Below are 22,768 nucleotides of genomic sequence, written 5' to 3' on the forward strand. Positions count from 1 at the left end.
AGGCAGGCTGGGACCCCCAGGGAGAGAAGAGGTGGGGAGGCAGGCTGGGCCCCCACAGCTCCTGGCGGGGGGCTGGGCGAGTGGGGGATGCTTCCCTGGGAGCGCCGGGGAAGGGTGCTGTGGGGACAGTCCCAGCTGGGAAGAGGGGACTGTACAAGGGCTGTGGGGTCCCTGGGGTCCCCCAGGGCTGGATCGGAGGGGATTTCCCTTTGCACCCCGCTTCCTAGGAACGGGATGCTCTGGGATGCTTCGCAGGGCTGGGAGCTGCGGATGCTCGAACACAGCGGCCACCGGTGCGGGGAGCAAGCAGGGGGTGGCCTTAGGCGTGCCAGGGCAAGCAGGACTCCTGCTCAGGACACAAGCGTGTCTCCTACCAAGCAGCCCTGTCACCAGCAGGTTCACCCTGCACAGGCAGAGCTACTGCAGCCCAGAGAGAGGCAAGCACCGGTCCTGCCCCCCCGCCCCGGGTACCTGCGGGGGCTCGTAGGGCACCATCACGCTCTGCCTTCCCGTCACGGGGTCGTCCACGTACTGGGAGAGGTTGTTGCCTTCCACCCGGATGAGGTGGCTGGCTGGGGCTGACTGGCCTGCAAGGCAAACCTCCGCGTTAGAGGAGGCGGCTCTCCGGGATGCTCGTCCCGGGCACGCAAGGGCTGCAGCGCAGGGCGGGACGCGCGGTCCCCCAGCTGACGGGGCGGCCCCGGGCAGAGAGGGAGAGTGGCACTCACCATCATTGAAGTCGCGGCCGAGCTCGTGGTTGGGGCAGCGTTTCACCACTTCGGTGACGTGCTCTGCCTTCTTGTAGACGGGCATGGCCCGGATGATGGTGCCCGGGGGCGGGGGGGTGGACACCTTGATCTGGATGGGGCATGTTTTTGCAATCTGACAGTAGAGTTTCTTCAGCAGCGGGGAGTACTGGAAAAGAAGAGATGCCCATCGGGTGAATGTCACTGGGCCTGATGGGACGGCGGACGCTCCCCTGCCTGCCCTCGGCTTCCTCCGCTGCTGCGGTGTAAATGCAGGGTTCCCTTCCCGGCACGGGGCTTGTGCTGGGCTCGGGCTGATGCTCCCGCGTGCACCGAGACAGGCGTTCCTGTCCCCTCGGCTCCTCTCATCCACCCACTTGCTGCTTTCTCAACACTCCAAGAGAAATGTGAACATGGCAGTAAAGCAGCAAAGTAAAATAATGACTTGTTATAAAACCAATTACTGCCTATCGTATCGCAGCCACGCTGGAGGGACTGTGCCAGTGCAAAGCTGCTCCGTGTACTGGCAGAGGGAATGGCCCCAGCGGCGCCCGGGCTCCATAACAGATCGCAGCGTTGCAAACAGCTATGGCACAGTCCCAGTGCATCGCTGGGGAGAGCGACCAAAGGAAATTCAGCCTGTCTTTGCTGTAACTGTTTATTCTCTAGGCTTAATATTTGTTTTTCCCTAGAAATATTTAAATATGACCAAATTCGCCCACACTACATCATATCTGCTTTCCACATAAACCAGAAACAACCACCTACTGGTCCAGGGCCGGGCGCTGTAGGAAGGGTTTCCCAGCTAGTCTGAGTGCTGTGGCAAAGCGGGAGCACCCGCTATACTGTGACTGGGAGAAAATCTTGCTGAAAACCAGCATAAACTCTTGTCCATACATCACTCAGCCCATTTTGGAAATGTTACCCTGAGTCCATTATCACACGCAGCTCCTGGCTGTGCCGAGGGCTGGGACCACCGAGGGTGCTGACACACCACAGCCAAAGCAAATCGTGCTTAACGTCGTTAACAGAATCACAGCTAATTGCGCAAGACCTCGGAGTTTAATTCTGACAAGCACGTGTGACACAGACAGGGTTTATCCTGACCACGACCCGATCCTTTGCAGCTGCTCGCAGTGACAGCGGGGGTTCACAGAGGGGACGTGGCAGGGACCGCTCCCCAGGCTGGCCGCGGGAGGAGGATGCTCTGCAGGCAGCCGAAGGCAGTGCCCGGAGTCGCTTGGTAACAGAAAACGGTTCATGACCACTAAAACACTCCTTGTGAGGGCACAACGGGATTTGCTCAGCCAGGAGTGAGAGGCAAACTCCTCTCGCAAGGACCACGGACCGGCTCAGAGTAGGGGAAGCTCCCGGTGGGCACTGAAAATGGGAGGGGAACAGCAGCGTGCCCGCGAGCCAGCCCTGCTCGGAGCTCCGCAGCACGGCAGAGCCCCTCGGCCACGGCGCCCGGCCAGCGCAGTCCCGGGTCCAGTCCGACCACAAGCGACCGTCTGCAGCAAGGCAGGGGCTGGCGGCGTGCGCCCGGGCGGGAGGAGGCTGCACGCCGTGTCGAGAAGAGGGGTGGGGAAGGCAGAGCCTGTCCTTCGCCTTCCAGTAAACGCGTGTCTCGGCTCCCAGGTGTGGGGATGTGCAATTCCCTTCCACCTCACCGGTGCCATGCTGTTTTCCATCTCACAAAGAATGTGTTTGCTATACAAGAGCCCACCCCTGCCGCACAGAGCGAAGCCAGTCCCTGCATGGCAGGGCATGTTCCTGCTCAAAGTATTTTATCTCATCCCCACAACATAACGCCTGATGCCAAAAAAATACCACCGTGCAGAGTATTTGTGAGGATGTTAAAGCTTGTCCTGAGCCATCCAAATACAGGTGTGCAGAGGCTAGCCAGGACGCTGTGCTGCCAGCCGCCCGCTCTGCTCTCCCCGTGGTGGGGTGTTTGAGCCAGGGCTGCCTGGCAGAGGGGCAGCAGGGCTGGGCAGCCAGCAAGCCGCTCGCACAGGACGGCTGGTAGGGCGTTAGGGGCTGGCAGGAACGGCTCAGCCCTCGTCTCCCCACTGCCGTGAGCCCAGTCCGGGGCACCTGCAGGTGGTCCGTGCTTCCCGATCCCACTGCCCTTTCTGTAGGAGTGGATCTGGGGCTGGATGGGCTCGTACCACCCTGGGAACTGCTAACGAGGCAAACGAGATAAACGATTTTCAGGCGGTATTTCCAGGGAAGTTCAGGGAAGATGTAAAGGGGAGAGGCTTCCGCTAAGGCAAACGGCAGCAGCTCTTGGCCCGATGGCCAGCCGGCAGCAGGTCCCAGCTCCCAGGGAGGCAAGGCAGCGGGCTGGCAGGGGAAGCGTCCCGGGGGTCAGAGCCTGCTCTGGGCTAGAGACAGCAGGAAGATGCTGTGGTTGTTAGAGGGTGTGATCGGGAGGTGTAACACGAAGCTGAATCTGGCAGGAAGAATTAATCCTGAGTATTGGAGGCATGTGGACCAGCCCAGAGGGAGGATGCTTAGAAATACTGCCTTTCACTGAAATCCCCAAATTTTGCAATGGTGACTGGGACTACGCCTTGACTCTATGGCCAGGTTAGCTTCCCGGGTGTCATCCTGCATCTCCAGCAGGGATTGTGCCGAAGCTGGAAGCACGGGCTCTGCTTGGAACGCAGTTCCTCCCCTCTGCCCGGCTGGAGGAGGAAGCTCTCGGGCTGCCGTGGCCCACGTAACCTGCTCGCCTGCGGTGCGACGGGGCTTTAACTCCTCGTTTTGAGGAGACAACATGGCAAAACAAGGGTTATTTGGAGGGGGGCTCTTCCTTGCCAGGTGTTAAAATACTGACAACTCCTGTCAAAGGATCCTTTCATGTAGACATTCCCGGGCAGTCCTCAACATGCCTGGGAAATAAAACTGCTCTGGAAGAGTAGAGGTGCATTATGGCAAGTTCTTTGGTAACAAATTCTCTCATTATACCATGTTATGACATGGATAAATCTCTGTTAAATAGCAGAGCAATTGCCCCGCAGGGAGAAAGGCTGCCGCTCAACACAGGCATGCCTCCACTGATAACCTTATCATGTCTTAACAGCTCCAGGATTGCCTTCAAAGATCCTTCCACAATAACAAACTATTCTTTTAAGGAACTCCATGCTGATAACTCTGGGCAAGAAAAGTCAGGGCTGTGCCCGGTGCGGCCCGGCTCCCCGCGGTGTGCAGCCGTCCTGCAGCCGCCTCTCCAGCCAGCGGCCGCTGCTGCGGCAAAGCCCTCCCGGTCTCACAGACCCAGCCTGTTCACGGCCACCGGGCGAACGAGCATTGTGTTTTTAGGATCCCAGGAGGCTCTACATCCCCAGCCGTTTTCAGCCAGGACAAGCCCTCGGCAATGTACATTCTCTGTTAGGGACAGCAAAATGCACGTCTTCTCAGATGCCAAGCAGAGTGCCAAGCTCAGCAGGCGCCTCTGCTCCTACACGGTTATCTGTATTCGCTAATAATCTGCCACACGTGCATCTCTGTGCAGGGCTGTGCCACACAATCTGATTTACTGGTACGTTACAAGCCGCAGCTGCAGTGTGCACACCCGGCTTGCAGAGAGCACAAAGGCACCGTGCTTCCCTCAAGTGGACAAGGCAGTTGCAAAGTGGAACCTGGGAGATCAAAATGCCAGTATTTAATCCCATAGACTTGTGCAGAGACCTCACTGCTGGATACTCCTCTTTTGGCCGTGGCCACATTGCTGCCACCTCTACTAAGGGCGAACCTCGGGGCCGTTCACTCGTATCCTTTCTGTTCCGCAGCGTTTGGACAAGCTGACCTCTCGAAACCAGCCACGTGTGGCAGCTGGGGCACAGCCAAAGCTCACATCGCTCACGCTGCTGCCAACTCGCTGCTGCTCCCGGGCGCGGGAACAACATCTCAGGACACCTGAGCACTTTCCCGGCGCTGGTGCATCAGCATGTCCAGACGTCAGCCCCAAGACTTCTTTCACACCTGCAGAAGAGCTCGGGTACCTTCTGCCCCTGGGCACCTCCTGCCTTTATTTTCAGGTCCTGCTCTACCCGTTGGACTGTTAGTGTCTGCCTCCCCAGGAACGCTATTACTAAGGCCATCCCTGTTCATACAAAATGTCAGAGAGTGTCTGTTGTTGCGCATTTGCAGAGCACAACAGCTTCACGTGCTACTGTGGCTTGTGGGTGCTGGTTCGGTATAAACAGCAAACAGCAGGAATAGCACTGAGCAATCTCCCTGAAGCTTACCTAAACTTGCAGAACGTATATTCCTCCGGGTTTTTGCTGTAGTTGTGCAGCTTTCAATGCCAGCCCTCATCTGCTGGGCTGAAAGTATAATGCCACCTCCGCCGCTGTCCCTTCCCCGCTACTGTGATCTGTCCTGCAGTACAAGTCCAGAGCACTAGGAGTAACTGGAAAAGCCAAATTATTTAAACACTAGCAGTATATCAGCATTAACCTCTGCTTCTCTAGGGACTTGGTACCCCAAAGTGTCTTTAGATGGGGTTTCTTTCACCTCTGCATTGAAATGCGGCTACTTCTTGGGCGAGATGGAGACAACGCTGCTTCAGTGCCAAACGTAACGGGAAATAAGGACACCGGAGCGACAGAGCCCCATGGTGCAATCAGCGCTGGTGGGGGTTTGACAGGGTTATCTTGGTACCACTGCTGCAGTACCCAAGGAAACGTTTTGCACATCGCAAGACACAAATGAGCTAATGCCCCACAACGGTTCATGGCGACCGATACGGCCGCAGCTGTGAAGCAGCGTTGAAAGGCTCAGCATCGGCCGCTGCTCACCCTGAGCAAGTAGCCAGGACCCGCTCTGGGAGAGGCCACCGCGCTGCTCAGACCCGTGCCTGCTTCTCCTGTACAGGACGCAAGAGCGGGGAGAGGTGTTTTTCCCCATGGATGCTGACAGCCTCACACAAAAAATAACCTGAGTCTTCTGCGTGGAAAGACCTACTGGCAAAGTCCATCTCCCTCCAGCCCTCCCTGGGCAGCAGAACCGCTAGGAGGATGTGTCCCAACAGATTCGGAGCCGATAAAATCTTATTTATCTTCAACTGTTGACACCGAAGCGTCTAGACTTGCCTGCTTCGGGAGGGCTGCAGCCAAGTCCTCCTTTCTCTCTTGAAGGAAATGATTTGCTCAACAATTACTTTTTCCACAAATCCTCCCCCCTCCTCCCTACCAGCCTCCTCCTCCTCCTCTTCTACATTCCAGTCTTCTCATTAGCTCTACTCAAGACGTGTCCAGGACTGCAGTCAATGGATCCCAATAAAGCCACTAGCCTGGCAAGAGAGAGAGAAGAAAAGTGCTGCCTCCGGCTGCTAATTTCCGCGCGCTCCCCAGCAAGCAGCTGCGGAGCTGCATCCTGGGACAGGTTCGGACAGATCGCAGCGGAGAGGTGATAATAATGTGTCTGTCATCTTACTCAGACATGTAGCATCTTGCAAACCGCAAATACCGTTAACCGGCTCGGACGAATCTGTTACGACAGATCCTGGAAGACATGCCGACTACAGAGCTAATTTTTTCTTTCTAATTTTTTTAATAACCATTTTTTAATCACTGGCCTATATAACTTCTCACTGAGCTGGAAATTCCTCCCAAAGCTACTTTGCTGCTCATTTACTGTGAGCTGGGTTCAAATATGCCCAGTGCATCGCTGCTGCCCGAGAGGGGAGCATCCGCCGGTGCCCGAGCCACACGGGCGGGCTGGGCAGCAGAGCCGCTGCCCGGGGACGGCTGTGCGGGATGCCCCAACCCCCGCCCCCGTGGCTGCAGCCCCTGCACCACGGCGGTGATGCCTGGGGGTGCCGGCCAGCGCACCGCCAGCCGTGCCCAGGACGGGGGGGTCTCAAGGTGCCTGCACAGAGCCCCTCTGCTCACCCCGGCCATCAGCAGCTGCAGGGGACCCCCGTCACCCGCAGGTCCCCCAGCCCCGCTCCCACGAGCGCTGGACCGCTGGCAACGTCTCCGGGCCGGGGCTACCCCCACAGCAGACACAGCGCAGAGAGGCTGCGTGCGCTCCAGCCTGCATTCTTCTACCTTTATTATCTTGCCATTACTGCTAATTAAAATCCCTTGGTTCACCCCCAAAGGAGTCCTCTCCCGTCCTTCCCCGGTGTGCACATCCTTAAAATAACTGCCAACCAGGACCACAGCCGTTCTTAGTCACTGCTCAACCAGCCAGCGCTGGCACACTCGGGGGTTGTTTTAATCTCCTCTAGTAAGTCTGACTCCCTCTGTGTGTCTGGGTACTCGCGTCCTCTGACCAAGCCGGCGCTGGAGTTCCCTCTCATCCAAAAAGGAAGCCGAAAATCCAACAAGGCAGTTATTTCATGCTGCATTATCAAGACTGGATACGGGGAGCAAGCTGGGAGGGGCAGGAAGAAAAGGCTGACTTGGGCTTGGGAATCACTGCTGGAAACGAAATGCAAAAACCAGAAGAGGACTCGAGGGGAGACCACCGGCTCTCGCAGCACCCCTGGCAGGCTATGCCAAGCAGGAGGGAGCTGCTTCTCCGGCTTCCTTACAGCCACTGCCCGGAGTGGGCACAGGCAGAGAACGTGGTTTACCCAGGGCATCTGTCTCCCCCCTCCCTTAGGCGCCGGAGGTCAGGGCTCCCAGGAACGCTTTCAGCTCTGCTTCTCGTGGCACGGGATGCAGCCCCACGTGGTAAAACCCTCGGCTCCCAGCGCTGCGGCAGCAGGCCCCGCGTCCGCTCCCGAAGGACTTGGCCAGGGCAGCCGAGGCGGGGAGTGCCGCTGGCTGACCCACGGGACCAGCCGCCGCGCTCCCCGGGGCTCAGCCGCAGCCGCTGCCCCAGATCACTACCGGGCCGGAGCATGGACGTGCGTTTCCTTCTGCAGCCTCTCTGTTATCTCAGCTCCTCCAGCGGGTCCCTCAGTCACCACCTCCCCTGTGCGTTTCAGATCCCGACGTAGAGGAGCTGGCCAGAGCAGCCCCATTTCCCCGGTGCGTCCTCTCCCACCTCCGCAGCGTTGCCTTCCTGCTGGAGCGGCAGTTGCCAGTAAGTCGTTCCCTTGACCTGTGCATACCAAACACGTTCGAGATAGTGGAGCTGATAGCGGGATCGTGTTGGAACATCGCACACCAAATTCCTTTGCCTTTTTTCTTAATTCCATTGTGTCTGGAGCTCCTGGAGCCTCATCCACGCCCTGCGAAAGCTGGTGGAAAGCCTCCAGTGGGCTGGCTTCAATGGGCTTTGGAGCAGGCTGATGCTGAGGTTGCTTTCCTACTCCTGGCACGCCAAAATATCCACGCTCTTCTGCCCAGCTACTCAGATAAAAACAAAGATGTTTATGGCTCAGAGGTAGAGTGTACTGAGCCATGCCTGCCCCCTGCTCATCTCCAGGCCGCTGCTGCTGGACAGGTACCTCCCTAAAATATGGTAAGGTGCCAGAGAGAGTTTGAAGAGGGGGCTCATTTTCTATAGATGCTCCTGAAGGTTTTTCCCTCCTCTTGATAACTGCCTTTATCCCGACAAGCTCCAGACAGCAACCAGGAAGGGAGCACCTATCTCCTGCCACACCAATTATTTCCATCCTCCTCATTCAGTTAGCATCAGACAAACCATTTCAGCTCCCCAGTGCCCACGCTCCAGCTGCGAGATCTACGGAGCAACTGGAACCGGTTCAACGCAGCAGTCTCCCACTGGCTGAGCGCTGGGACGCAGACAGGTTTGCTGTGGGTAACTGCTGGACAGTGTCCATCATAGCCGGAGCATCTCACCTCGGCTTTGAACATCTCCAGCCTTCCCATCGCAGGCTGGTTGCTCCCCAAAGCAGCAGGCAAGACCCTGGAGGTGGCCCGGCCCCCCTGCGCCCGCGCCCAGGCTAGGGGAGCCCCCGCCTGCTTAGCTCGGAGGTTTGTCCGACTCCCCCCAGCGCCGGGGGCTCCGTGCGAGCCCGGGCAGCTGCCCCGCACCGGGGGCTCGAGCCCCCGCGTCCTTTTGCAGCCAGGCCATGGGAGGCCAAAGACCCCATTAACGCTTCTGCTGGCTCTGGCACACGTGACAGCGTTTTAGAGGGGAGGGAGCGCCGATCTGCCGCAAACCCGACTTGAGAAAAATACTAATTATCTATCAGTTACCAGCTGGCCGGCGTGGCGAGGGGCTGCCTGTGAGAAAACAGCCGAGATCGGCTCGCGGCTCTAGCGTGTATGGGCAGCTCCGGGGAACCGAGAGTCCTGATAGCTTCCAACAAACAGGCAGGCTGCCGGCATGCCCTGTCTTGCAGCGCCGCAGCTCCCGGTCCTCCTCCCAGCCCCGTCGAAGCAGCCTACCAGAGGGGGGCTTCGAACCTACGGGGAAAACCTTATTTGCAGCATCTGGCCATTGCTCTCTGCTGATAAGAAGGCCATTAAAAACGAAAAGGGAGGCGGTGGCAGCCTGGAGGGCTTCCCGCAGCCCAGCCCAGCGCGGCGGCTTCGGTTCAGAGTTTGTGGCAACGTGCGGTGCCCAGAGCCCAGCCTGGGAGTCGGGACATCCAGCGTCACCCACCCGCTGCCCAGCACCCCTCTGCAAAGACAGACCTGGTTCTGGTAACGCAAACCCCAAACCCATGTCCCACATCTTAGCCCCTTCTCCATTCACCCATTTCCTAAATTTAGAAATTCAGGATTTTAAGGCTAGAGAGAACAGATGATGATCCTCTGGTTGGATTCCCTACACTGCTGGCCTAAGACCCTGCCTACTCATTCTGTGTTGAGCCAACGGTGTCTGCTTGAAGTACAGCTTATCTTTCGAGAGATATGCAGACTCTTCATTTGAATACTTCAGGAGTTGGAGAATCCACCGCATTCCTTGGTAAATTGTTCCTATGGTTAATTATCCTCACTGTTAAAAAATTTCCACCTTGTTTCTAGTCTGAATTTGCCTGGCTTCAGCTTCCAAGCACTGGATCTCATTATGTCTTTTTCTATTAGATTAAAGAGCTGTCTGCTATCAGAAACCATCTCCTATGCAGACTGCGATCAAGCCACCCTTACTTTTCTCGTGGAGACCTTTCATGCAGTACGTTTCTCTGGTATCGCCCTACAAGGCATCTGTTCCAAATCTTTCATCTTCTTTGGATCTCCCTCCCAAACCTTTTCTGTTTTGTCAACAGAGGGTTTGAAGTGTGGACACAGGAGCTGCACGCGAGGGCCGTGGGCTCGGTGGTACCTTGCTCCCCCTGCCCAGGTGATGCTCGCGGGCCCAGCCCCTGTAGAGCAAGCCACCCCGCCATGCAGACAGCTCACCTCCAAACGGCCCTCGGCCATGAGCCCTGGGCTCCGTAGGAGCCTCTTTTCCTAAGCACGGGAGAATGGATAACGCCAAGTCTTCCAGAGGAATAGCCAGAGGGATTCAGTCAAAACCCTTCAAAACCAGGAATCTATGGGGCTACACACTTCCATCAACCAAAGCTTATGATTGTATCAAAAAGCTATGTCAAATCGTTTGACAAGACGACTCGCATCAAACTCTTTGGTTTGGCATTGCCTGTGCACCAGCTGTCCGTTCCTCCTTGGCTGGATTCTCCGTGATCCGACCCCAGAGGGCAGGAGGCCTTCGGAGCTGCCGGTCTGGCAGAGCTTCCTCCGGGGTGGAGGGCTCCCCGCTGTTCCGAAACGCTGCCTGGCAAGGCGGCTCCGCCGAATTCGTGGTCAATGCTTGCAACGGTCCTGGTGTAAATTATTTGGTGCAATTAAAGTATTCAAAAGCCACGAGGCTTCCCTAGCCTGGGATGAAATAGGCAGTGTGGTTTCTTTCAAAGTGCTGAATCAAACCATGCGTGTCCTTTAGCGCACCAAGGTGGCTAATTCAGCTACCCTCGGCTGGACCATCACCGAGCTGCCAGATGTCACTGTCCCCAGCCCCACTGTACGCTTAACTTGCCTTCCCAGGTGCCTGCATTTCCTAACAGCTTTCCTAGTCTAACTTGCACGCTGCTACATAAGCATTCACAGTTTATGTAGAGAATCACACTGCGTACATACATCATTATTTGTATATTGACTGACTGGCAGCATATAACGTATGGTTTTTTGTTCCCCGCTTAACCAGGACAGACTTTCAAGCGCAGCAGTGGCAATGCAGAGCTCAAGGCAAGTGGGAGGGAGGCAGCAGCCCTGTCTTCCAGCACAGAACGTGCAGCTGCGTGGCTGTGACAGCCATCAGCCAGGGGACATGGAGCGAATCTGGCTGTCACCGCAGCAGGACTGTTCTTCATGTGGCAACCTCGGCGAGCTGGACAGGCTGCACCTACGTCGGCAGTCCTGCAGAAATTACTATTTCAAATGAAACATCCCCTGCGCTCTCCAGGGTGCAAGACGCTGCTGACCCACTTCTGTTCTCCGCGAGGCTCAGCTTCAGCGCAGTGAAATGTGGGCCGGTGGCACTAGTCCTGCAGCCAGCCTGCTTTTGGGGGATGCACAATCACCCCAGCATCGCGGTTCAGAGGTCCGCACACCTCACTGACTGCCTTGCCAAGCATTAAAGCCAGCATGGCATTTAACTCCTCCGCTCCGGACGACTTCCCAGGAGGCCCCCCCTTGCAGCCGCGTGCTCGGCAGCCGCAGCTCCCAGCCCCGGCTGGCGGGCGCATCCTCCGCAGGTGCTTACGGCTGCCCATGGCGTGTTCGCCGGGCATCTCTCAAGTCCAGCTGCTCCCCCGAGGCTAGGAGAGCTCTCACAGCGTCTCACTGGCTGCTCTGACGTACAAAAGAGACCTTAACACAAAGGCTTGAGGGAAAAAAGCAATCCTGTCCTGAGTAGCACAGCTCCCAGCAGGACACGACAGCCACAGGAGCACGGTCAGCACGGGGTGATGCTGAGGCGGTCTGGGCTCAGTGTAGTTAGAGCTGCGGAAGGCTCCGGGGTGGCTGGGATGGCTCCAGCGAGGGAAGGGGGCTGTCACAGGCTCCCTCACCGTGTGGGACTGCCTCGGGGAGCCTCTTGCTGCTCCCTCTGCTCTTCTGGGGACAACGGGCCAAAAAGACCTTAGCGGCTTTTTCGATTTACTCCCTGCAGCTGCAACATGCATCGTCTGGGATGAGGGAAGGGTATTTCCTTACTGCTAATTAAAGTGAGCACAGAGCATATCTTTAGTAGGTGCTCTCTCTGTCTTTTGACATGCATGAGTGCACCCTGTCCGCAGTGCTGCCCCAGGGTGTCCTGCAGCACCCAGCCCGGCCCTGCCCGCGGCTGTGTCCGCTCTATCCCAAGCCATCTTCCTGGCACTGCTAGCTGGGGACAGTGGCGAGTGAGCATCGGACATTTTCCAGTCCTCCTCCATCCACGCCGGGACAGCTGGGACAAGACACCCTGCATCACTGTTCGGTTTCCATTTGGATGTTTTTGTGGCATGGGAATGGCTCCTTCCCCTGTGCAGGTCCTCTGCAGCTTTACTTTTAACTGATGTGGGTTATCCCCCAATAGGGACAGGATTGGGCTGGAGTCACATCCTACCCTGAGGACCTTATCAAAACCTAACGAAATGCATCCTTCAGCAACGTGTTGCAAGGAAAGACAGTGGAAAAGAATGAAGACTCAACCGCTCCTACGAGGGCAAGTCGTATTTAATCGCGGTGCTGGTCCCAAGCCCCGGTCAGCGCGACTCAACAGTGGAGCTGTGAAGCGCCAGTGACCGGACACGGGGAAGCTGCTCCGCTGCCCAGCCATGAATTTGCCTGCATTCAAGCACCAGCTCGCTGCCCGCTTGCTGCTGGTTTGCCCTCTCCGCCCGCCCGTTGGTTTTCGCAGGAGGGACAGACCCGGCGCTGCGGCAGCTGCCGTAGCCCGTCCCCTCCTGCCCGCTCCCACCACAACGCGCCGGCAGCAGCCCGCCGCGCCGCGCCAGCAGCAGCGAGCAGAGCAGGACCTGCCGGTCACGGCCCGGGGTCTGCCTGCACAAAACAGACGGAGACGCTTTCTCTCTACTGCGGGAAGGGCTGTCTTGGCAATTAAACACATCAGCTTCCAAAAATAAAAGTCATTATCACACCTCGGGCTGATATATTGCTCCTGGTCTGCTCTGCCTGTTTCGTGATAATGTCAAACCACAGCCCCAGAGGAAACCCCGTTGCTCCCTCGTTGTGTCAGTTGTCTCATCCCAGCCTTTCTGCTCCGCTAATATTTCCCGGAGGAGAAAACCCGCCTGCCTCAAGCGTGGCGGTGAGCAGCTCTCCCAGGTGCTCAGGGAGGCGTCCGCCACAGAAATGCCTCCGACACCGGCCGCAAGTGCTGTTGTTAAAAATAGGGACAGTGCTACACTGAGCCAGGAGCCAGGATGTGAATTTAGGACCTTTTGCCACAAAAAGCAAAGCAGCCGTCCGTCGTACGCTCTGCCCGGCTCCTGGGTCCTGATCTGCAGAGGACTCCTCTGCCAGGCGCAGGCGTGCGGTCAGACCGGCAGCGGACCGAACCCGCACCTCCGCTCCCGAGGACCAGGCTGCTGCGCCCACATCGCAGAGGGCACGATGCCGTGCAGCCATCCCTCTGTGATTAAAAACCTACCCTGTTATTTTGCCGTGACTTCTAGAGATTAAGTTACTTTTCTGATACGGGATGAAAAAGGATTGTAAATGACAAGCAAGAATTTACGGCAAAGCTGAGAATGGCCCCAGTAGATGCGAGCAAAGGTCCATCTCGCCCCCTGCCTCGCCTCTGACAGCGGTCACTGGCAAATGTGTAGGGAAGCACCACGAGAATAAGGCAGGTGGTTCCCCAGGACATTTCTCCAGCTTTGCGATATTTGGGGACATTTACCCGCAGTTTAGGGAATTGCTGCGAGAGAAGTTACATTTGAACCGCTGTGCCTAACAGCCCTTTTGGAGAAAGTCCCTGGAAAGCAAGCACTGATGTTTCCTGCACGTTTTGCTTTCCAGGGCCACCTGTGCAGGCGAAGTCCCCGTCGGGTGGTGGCTGCGTCCTGCAGCCGCCCCGCGCGAGCGTGCCCTCTGCAAAGCACCACTGAGACATTCGGGTATTTGCGGCCGGCCGGCTGAAAGCACCGTCTGCAGCAGCAAGCATCTCTCTAGCGAAGGCAAGAAGACATGCAACTTACTGTCCAGGTGGCTGACTTGGCGGTGCTGGATTGCTGGAAGGTCACCTCAAAGTGGTGGGGACCGGGGTAGTCAGTGTTGGAGGGGATGACGGGAGCTGGGGACATGGCGTCGAAGGTAGAGCTGGGCTGCGAGTAGGGCGAATGCGTTGGGACATTGGAGGTGTGCTCGGAGCTGTAGGGGCTGGTGGAGGCTGCTCTGCTGCCGATGCTCTGATCCATGCTGTTGTTCAGCAAATTGAACTGGGACTGGAGGAAGGGAAAAGGGGAGGAGGGAAAAAAGAAAACACCAGCCAGTTTAGAGACATGGAAACCTCAGCCACACTTCTCCAGGGCTCCAGGTGTCCTGTTACAGCCTCCTTAAAGGGCCAGCGTGCGGGAAAGCCAGCCGAAAGAGCTGGTCTGGGTCGCTTGGGTTTTTGAACAGGTCACCACTTGTGCGAGGGATAAACGCAATACGCGTAAACCATCCCCTTCTATCCGCTCCATCCTCGCTGGGAGCAGCGAGGTGCCGAGATCCCCGATTTCTAGCATCTGGCTGCGCACAGCCACTCTCTTGCCGGCGGGGGACCGGGCGGGGATTTTCTGGGCTTTGCTCAGGTGTGGGGATGTCCCGGTGCAGAGCGGGGAGTGATGGCCCCGTCCTGCATCCAGGGCTCTGCTCGACGGTGGCCTTTCCAGCGGCCAGAGCATGGGGGCTTGGGGCAGCTGCCCTGGCACGCCGCGCCAGCGTGAGGCGACCACCAGCCTCTGACGAAGGCATCGCTCCACTGCAGCCGCATCACCCGACGTCCGACCTGTTTTCCAGACGTCTCCCACATGCATTCACTTGTCGCGAACGTACACAGACAGAGCACTTCTGGAAGTGTTTCTCGATGAAGAGCCAGCTCTGAATGGTGGTTTGTGTAATTCATTTCCTAGCTGGGATGTTTGCTTTCAGTGGCTTTCACTGATGCAGGTCTAATTTGGGGAAAACCTCAAACCTACAAAGCGCGTAGCTGTGATGCAGCACACTGCAGTAAGGTCACAGAGCAAACGTACATATTTATGCACGTACTGGCTTTTATTCCAGACATGCTGGACCAAATCCTGACTTTTTACAATTTTTTTTCTTATTCCTCTTCTAACCGATTGCTGTCAAATACTTCCAGTAAGAGCTGGCAGCTCTTTTATCTGCAGGCATAGCCTAAGCAAAGCCACGTTCTCAAAAGCCACATGGCTAAAGTGGCCTTAATCTTTCATCTGAAAACGAGACCAAAAAAAAATCATTTTTTTTAAGGTAGAGAAATAAACTAATATTAAAAAAACCCCATTCCTAACATAACTGTTTCTCAGAGAAAGTGGGATGTTTTTTCCCCCAGAAATCTGCAATTCCCAACTTGCTCAAGGGTTGCTCTCCTGGCATTTGCAAGCCAGCAGCATGTGGCAGCCCCAGAGGCGGGTGCTGCCGGCGGCTGCCTGGGCTCCGCCGGTGACCGCGCACAGCGGCCGTTCCATCGCTGCTCGCAGCACCCTGCGTCGGAGGAGGAACGGGGCCGCCCGCCTGCGCCCCCCCTTCACCCAGCTCCAGCCCCCACCCGCCTGCACCCCACCCCGGCGGGGACGGTCCCGCCAGCCTCCAGCACCAGCTGGGGCAGCTCTGGGAAACCCAGAGCTACTGGGAGGCGGCTGTCACCGTCCCTTAGCCCAGCAGGCTCAGCCGTCTGCCTTCTCCTCCGAAGGGCTGCAAGGCTCACAGCTTAGGAATCAAGAGACGTGTTTTAACTTGGGATCCCAACCTCACCCAAACGCCTATGATGTATAATGGTTTAAAGGCAATCATCCTTCTCCAGGAAAGTTCTCCTGTTGTCTGCATCTCTCGCAAGGTCGTTGGAGCCTGTGACTAACTGGAGGAATGCTGAACAAGATCTGGCTTGCTTTTACACATATAGCCATTTTCTCCCCTAAAATATGTAAACCCCTCTATTCCTTCTCGCCACTCTATAAATAGCCCAGCCAAAGACAAACCACCCCCATCCAAGCTTTCCGCAATCCCAGGCTTCACCTGGAGAAAAAGTTATGAGAAACTTCGGCAAAACAGGCGTTAAAAATGCGCACGGAAAGCCCTTGCCATCCAGCCGGGAAACTGCCCGGCTGCAGGCAGCTGCGGTGGGGACTGCGGGGCCAGCGCGGCCTCGGCGGCGGGTGACACCAGCTGGAAGGCGTCACCCTTGAAAAGCAAAGCTCAGGCATTCACCAGGAGCAGAGCAGCAAGGGGAAAAGGGATTGCTGCTTCTCAGGGCTGATCCGCAGCCCAAATAATCCACAAGTACCACGACTGAGCTGTTTTGTTCTCCTGGGACAACGGAAGGGCCCCAGGGAACCGGCCGCAACGCCCTGGGCCCAGCCACGTGCCTTTTTTAGGAATGAATGGAGAGTAAGTGCTCTGCACTTGACGAGCAAACAAGGCGACCTTCAGTGCTACCCTTGCACACGTACGTGCGTACGCAGGCTACATCCGCGCCGCCCGGCAGAGCTCGGCGTGTGCGCTCCCGCGGTTGCTCATCTCCTGCCGGAATGGGAAGCAACCGGGAAGCCTTTCGCCTCCCGGCAGTATCTGCTGCGCAGGAGCCACGAGTTCAGGAGCTGCAGGGCGGGCTGGGGGTGAGGTGGCCCTTGGAAGTGGCCGGAAAAAAACTCCGCAAAAGTCATCCCCGCATGATTTTGTGAGTTTGCGGTGCTTAGAGCCAGGGCTGTGAGCAGCTGAAGCCTGTGCAATGGACAGGTAAATCGGGACGACCCACTGAGAGCATCCCGACCTCCGCACAGGAGAGCCTTCCCTCGGGGAAAACGGTGACCTCTTCACACACGGAGACACGAGACCCAGAGCATCCCCTCTGCAAGCCGGGTCCCCTGCCAGCACAACGCAACACGCAGCGCCCTAAGGACCGGGGCTTTGCAAATCCGCTGGCAGAGATCCCCAAAGTCAGGTGCAGGGGAAAAGTGACCAACCTGTTTTTAAAAAGTGACTAAATTTTGGAAACATTCCCTCAAAAGACAAATCGAAGGCACGAGTGTTTGTGTGTGTATGTGTGTCAACAAACCCAACACAGCGCTTGTGTGGGTATGTCTGTAAATACACACACACACACACACACGTTTATACACACAGATATATAAATATTCACATGACACCAGCAACGACCTCCCAAGTAACAGCACTGCAGTACAGAGCAAACCCGGTACACACATGCTTTGTACCAGCACACGTAAGACAAAAAAGCGGAATGAAGTAATTTCTGGTCGGGAAGTGCAGCTCTGCACCTTTCTATCTCTACTGCATCTCTGCCTGTATCTAACTTTTCTGAATGCCAGAGAGCAGATACAAAACCATTTTGACTAAGAAAGCAACCTCAGCGCTTGAGGACAGGGCTGAAAATGTATCACCTGCAAGCGCAGGTACCGTTTCACCTGCCCTACCCTCCCAGAGACTTTAAAGCAGGGAAGGAAAGCCTGCCTGGGGCCGCGGGTGCATGCCGTGAGCTCGGCTGAGGAGGTGGAGGACGAACTGGTGCTGCTGGTGCCCAGCACCACAGGGCGTTCCTCGGATGGATGCTCCAGCTAACACCTCTGCACGTACGCGGGTGAGGGAGCCTGCACCCCTTTGCACCAAAGGTGTAAATCACACCTTGGGGTCTGCAAGCACCGGCTCAGGCAAAGCAAGAGAGGAATGCCGACCGAGCCACCGAGGCTGCAGCATCCCACGCTGACACAGGTTACGGCTGACGGCCGGGGCTCCTCCGTGCAGCAATGGGACGGAGGAAGGCTCACAGCGTGCCCAGCCCCTGGCGCATCCCGGGCAGCAGCGGGCACGGAGGCTCAGCAGGCAGAGCCAGAGCCTGTGCCCAGCTCCTGCCTCCGCGGCGGAGGACGATTTCAAATAAGAAGCAGCAAGGCAAAACCCGTTATTAACAAGTAGCACCTACCGCGGTATAATGCTGCATCGGGTCGCTAATGTACAGCATTTTAGTCGTCTCGGGATTCACAGAGCCCTGGGAAGCGTCCCGCCACTGGAGTCATGGGGTCGGGGCGGCGGCGGGGACGGCCGGGGTAGGAAGGCAGGTGGAACGAGGGAGCACGGGAGCAGGGCCGGGGCGGGCAGCGCCAGGGATGCTGCGCTGGCCACCCGTGTGCCGCCGTGTGTTGGCTTTTTTGCTTTTTTCATCTCCCTTAGTTCTGTCAACTAGCTGCATCCAACAACAAAACGGGGCCCACCCCTTTCTGTCCCTCATGACTATTCATTAAAGCACAGGGCAGGCCCCAGCTTGCCCAGTGATGGACTGGGCGATACCAACCATTCCCACCGCAGGGAGAGTGGGGGTCCAGCTCCATCATCAAACCCGGACGGATCCCATTCCAGCAAGCTGCTTGCAGCCTCACTGGGCTGGAAACACATTTGTCGGGCACCCTTTACCAGCAGACCGAAGTGCCTGCACTCGCATCGACCAGACGATGCAGTGACTCTGAGATAGCGCCGAGTTATCCCTGTCTAGATGGATAGATGTGGATAGGTGTGGATAGATGGATATCTAGATGGATAGATACGGCTAGATATGGCTAGAGAGGGAGAGATGGCTAGACAGATATTTAGATGGACAAATATGGATAGATATCTAGACGAATACATGTGGATAGATGGATAGATAAATATCTGGATAGATATGGCTAGATGGATAGATAGATATCTGGATAGATATGGATAGATATCTAGACGGATAGATATGCATAGATGGACAGATAGGTATCTGGAGCAACCAGGCAGATGTCCTTCCAACTTGAGGCCGAGGGGTGAACGGTGTTTCCTACAGCCAGACCCCACCGTGGAAGGCTGCATGCTGAAGCAGAGAAGCAGTTCAAAGAGTGGCGTGGCATCTGTTCAATGGTGGAACCAGCGTGCATCGCCCACCTCCCAACACCGGTGTGCACGTGCGGACCCACGCACAAGTAGGTCAGTGGCAGTGTCGTACGTAAAGCCTAAAGCACTGCACAAGCTCCCAGTCCTGAAGTTGTCCTCTGCACGCCAAAAGGGTGGCTGAGGAATTGTTCACATCTTTAATTACAGGAACTCCTCCTGCAGGACCCTGAAACAGGTTTTCAGGAGCAATGCAGTGCCCACGCAATGCCAAGAGGGAGCATCACGCCTGACTGAGGGCAGGTCACAGAGCGTTTGGGTGGCCTGCTTGCAGCCACCGAGCAGCAGCACCGGTGCTGGGCACCGCGGCACCCGCTGCTTCCTGCACATCTGCTCCAGCACTGCTGAGCACCACAAGCAGCAGGCATCACAGCGCGGATGAGCGGTCCCTCCGCTGCCGCTCCCGTGTCTTGCCTTTCTTTCAGGCCGGCAGCATCATGTTATCTGTGCTTTTATTTTCATGCATGTCAGCCTGCCACGCGTTTCGGTGATGCCAGCCGGTGAGAGCTGGCCGCGGAGCACTGGGAGCTCAGCAGCGCAGCGCTCGGCTGCACGATCGGGCCAATGCAAATATTTACAACCGGCTCATTATCCCGAGCAAGGGCCAGCTCTGCCCTGCCTGTGCGCAGCCACTGTGCTCAGAGCCCTGCAAGGGCAGGGCTCGCCCGGCCCTGGCAGCACCCCGGGCTGCACCGGCTCCCGCCGGGCTCGGCTTCGGTTACAGCGGGAACAAGAAGAAATGCGACGGCAAGCTCAGCGAGGGGCAACTCCCCAATTAGCACCGCCGCCCCCGCCTGATCCCTCTGCCAGGCTCCTGCCCGCTGCAGACAAAGGCCGGGGAAGGGAGGGAAAGGAAGCGAAAAGCGAGGGAAAAGGGGGCTGGGGGAGGGGATGCAAGCTGGCGAGGAGGGAAAAGGCGACTTTCTGGAGGGAGATGCTGCCAACGGCCGGCGCTGCTTCAGGGGTGTTCCCGAGAGGCCACCCTGCGCGGGGCACTGAACATGCACAAGTGACCCGGACATCTCGCATGCCCACTGCGCTTTTCCAACTCTTTGCCTTAGACAGAGACGTGCCAGCTTCTTGGAGGGAAGGGCGATGGCACGGACCCTTGGGGATTGTGGCGGGAGCAGAGCTGGGCATTGGGAGCACGATGTGCCCCTCCAGCAGCTCTGCCTCGCCAGCAGCTTACAAATGGCTTTCACTACACAGCACGTTTATACTGGAGCGAATTATACTCTCCTCCTGTTGAAGAACTCAAGCTCCACCGCCGTTACAGCACAGAGCCCCTGCTGCTGCGTGCAGCAATGTTATTTATTAATAAGTAGACACTCTTATGGAACACTGTACCACCCAGCTGCAATCCTGCAGTACGGTCATCGATTACAGGTTATCAGACCCTGCACAAACGGCAGCAGCGCTGCACCTGCAGTGCTTGTGTTCGGTTTATGAACCAGCAAGCATCCCCCTTCCTACCCCAGAGCCCCCAACCCACTGCGGGGAAAACAGGCGTGTCTTTGACGCAGGTCCCATTTGTGCAGTCTGAGCACACTCACCATGACCGAGTCATTCATGCTTCTCATCTGGAAGACGTCCATCGTGACCTCTGTGCGGTTGGAGACCTCATTGCTGCCAGTATGGTTGGATGGAGGGAGGTCGAAGTAGGTGCTGTCTGGCTCCCTGTGGAAAAGGTGATGGCGCAGTCAGCCTTCCAGCTCTCCAGCGCGGCCTGCACCACCACCACCCGGCAACTCGCCATGCCCTTGAACCTTGCTCCCTTCACAACTTCTCCCTCCATCCTCTGCTGGTATTTTCACATGGCAGAACAGGCTTTGGTCAGGCAAACTGTTGCCTGGTGGGTAAAGCAAGCAGAGACTTGGGAAGTTTTTCATGTACCCAGCTGCTCTAGCGTTTCTGTCACCTCAGGACATCTTTAAGAGAGAGGATGCCAAGGAAGAAAGAGGATGAAATGAAGCACAGTCCTTCTTCCTTGCTTGATTAGAGTGTGAGGCTCAAAGGCCAGAAGACTTGCAAAAGTCTTGGTGTGACTAGAAGATGTTTAATTTTAGAAAATATCCATTTTAATTAGGCAGCCACCAAGCCTCATGACCTCATGAGTGAAGACTGACGAGTAAGAGCGCATCCTGCCAGGCTTGGTCCCAGTGTCCCCTGCACACCCCAGGCAAGGGTCCCAGCCGACAGGGGACCTTTGCTCTGGCCCTGACACCATCTCCATGCGGCCCTGGAGCACTGCATCAAGAAAAGGACCTATACGTGAGACAGACAGTGCCACGTACCAACGCCAGCTCTGAGGGCCACGGTTCAGGAAAACCAGCCGGTGTCGGTACTCAGCCGCGGCTGGCCAGGGCTGGCTCCGCGAGCAGCACCACTGGCGCACGCCCTGCAGCCCTGCTGAGCCCACGGGGACACGGGCAGGGCCCCCGGGTGCTGCCGCGGCCGGTGGGGCTCCTCAGGCAGGGCAGGGAGGATGTGGCCTGGCTGCTCTCCTCCGCGCGAGGATGAGTCAGTGTCTCCCCTTCCTGGATGCTGCTGAGGCATTTCTGCTCCCCAAACACCTTTGCTTCCTCGAGCAAGAGGAAGCGTGCCCCGACGCTGACCTCCGACGTGCACGAGGGCAGCCGCGCTGTGGGAACGCTGCGCCGTGCTTTGCAGCTCTCCTGCCTTTGTATTTACGGTGCACTTCGGAAATGCTGGCGGCTGCACAACCCTTTTCAGAAACGGCGTCCAATACCTTGAAACAAGGTTTGTGCGGCCCTGCTTTCAGCATATGCAAACTCCACAGTCTTTGAACTGTCTAGCGTCACCAGGGCAAAGGGGTTTGGCAAATGAAATGATCTGAGCAGAGGGATCGGAGTCTGGAAGCAAAATTCTGAATGTGGAAGAGGAATACGTGAAAACTGGAGCATGCAAAAGAAACTTGTCTCCCTTCAGGGCACAGTAATGATACATGCTAACACAGATTACAGAGCAAAGGGCCACTTCTGCCTCAGAATACAGCTCAAGGCAAACGATCAGCCACCACTTACAGCGTGCTCCAGAGGTGCTCAAACGTTGTGCCTTCATCAGCTGGAGAGGACTGGGACATCTTCACAGAGGGGGAGTCTGACAACGGATAAATCACTCTAGGGGCAAAGAGAAACAAAGGTTAGCATTGCTAGAGTGCCACCGCACCTCAGCAAGGCGGCCGGCGAAGGGCAGGAGTTTCCCACCTCGCTCCCAGCAGGGACCGGAGCCCCAAAGGGCCCATCGTGGGGAGACGGTGCCCCTCACCCCCGCAGCGGGCTGCAGGCAAGGAGCGGCATGCCGGAGCGGCGGCCCAAGCTTAGCCTGCCCTGGAGTCTGCTGCACCGAAAGATGGCTTGCACAGGACTGGAAACACCCTCGCTGCAGACCGGGACCACAGATAACAAAATAAAACTGCCAGGCTTTCCCGTAGGGGTGGTATTTCTGGTGATGACATCGTGGGCCTGTGTTCTTACAGATATGTGGGTATTTTGGAAAGGGCCAAAGTGGCAGGGCTTTGGGGTGTCAGCCCATTTCTGCTAAGCACCAATCCTGTGACTCAAGGCTGCCATTTAAGATGTTTACGGTGTGATTCACCCACACAAGCAGCTCCCCCAGCCCTGGGGAGGCTTCGCACAACTGTTCTTAGTAATCACTTTGGACCGGCTTCATTCAGCAAAGGGCTTAGGCTCTCCGGTTAGACACAGCAATACCAAACTCTTGAGTATCGGCTCTCTGAATCAAACTGAAAGCCCAAGCTAGGTGGCAGGAAAAAAAACCTTGCCAGAAGAACCAGAGCCGAAGGCACCCTTGTTGCAGCCCTGGGTCCGGGCTGCCGGGCTGCTCAGGGTGGTCTCTGCTCTGCTCTGGGGTGGGGAAATCCACCTCCGCGAATCTGGGGAATACGGGAGAGACATTCCTGTCTCCGAATCACAAATTCAGGCCACGGGCTGTACCCTGTAGGCTGGT

The 22,768-nt window shown here is 56.9% G+C and overlaps 1 protein-coding gene across 1 annotated transcript in view; it reads right to left on the minus strand.

Moving 5' to 3' along the window:
- Nucleotides 1-22,768, minus strand: part of TP73 (tumor protein p73) — a 30,847-nt gene that overhangs the window by 6,614 nt on the left and 1,465 nt on the right. Inside the window, exons 2-6 of the mRNA XM_075172183.1 lie at nt 21,823-21,918; nt 20,332-20,455; nt 13,831-14,076; nt 729-915; nt 472-587 (exon numbers count right to left, since the gene is read on the minus strand). Coding sequence (XP_075028284.1) covers nt 472-587; nt 729-915; nt 13,831-14,076; nt 20,332-20,455; nt 21,823-21,918 — 769 coding nt within the window. The remainder of the gene's footprint in view (nt 1-471; nt 588-728; nt 916-13,830; nt 14,077-20,331; nt 20,456-21,822; nt 21,919-22,768) is intronic.

This window comes from Calonectris borealis, chromosome 23 (genome assembly GCF_964195595.1).
Source record: "Calonectris borealis chromosome 23, bCalBor7.hap1.2, whole genome shotgun sequence".
In the NCBI taxonomy this organism is placed as follows: Eukaryota; Metazoa; Chordata; class Aves; order Procellariiformes; family Procellariidae; genus Calonectris; species Calonectris borealis.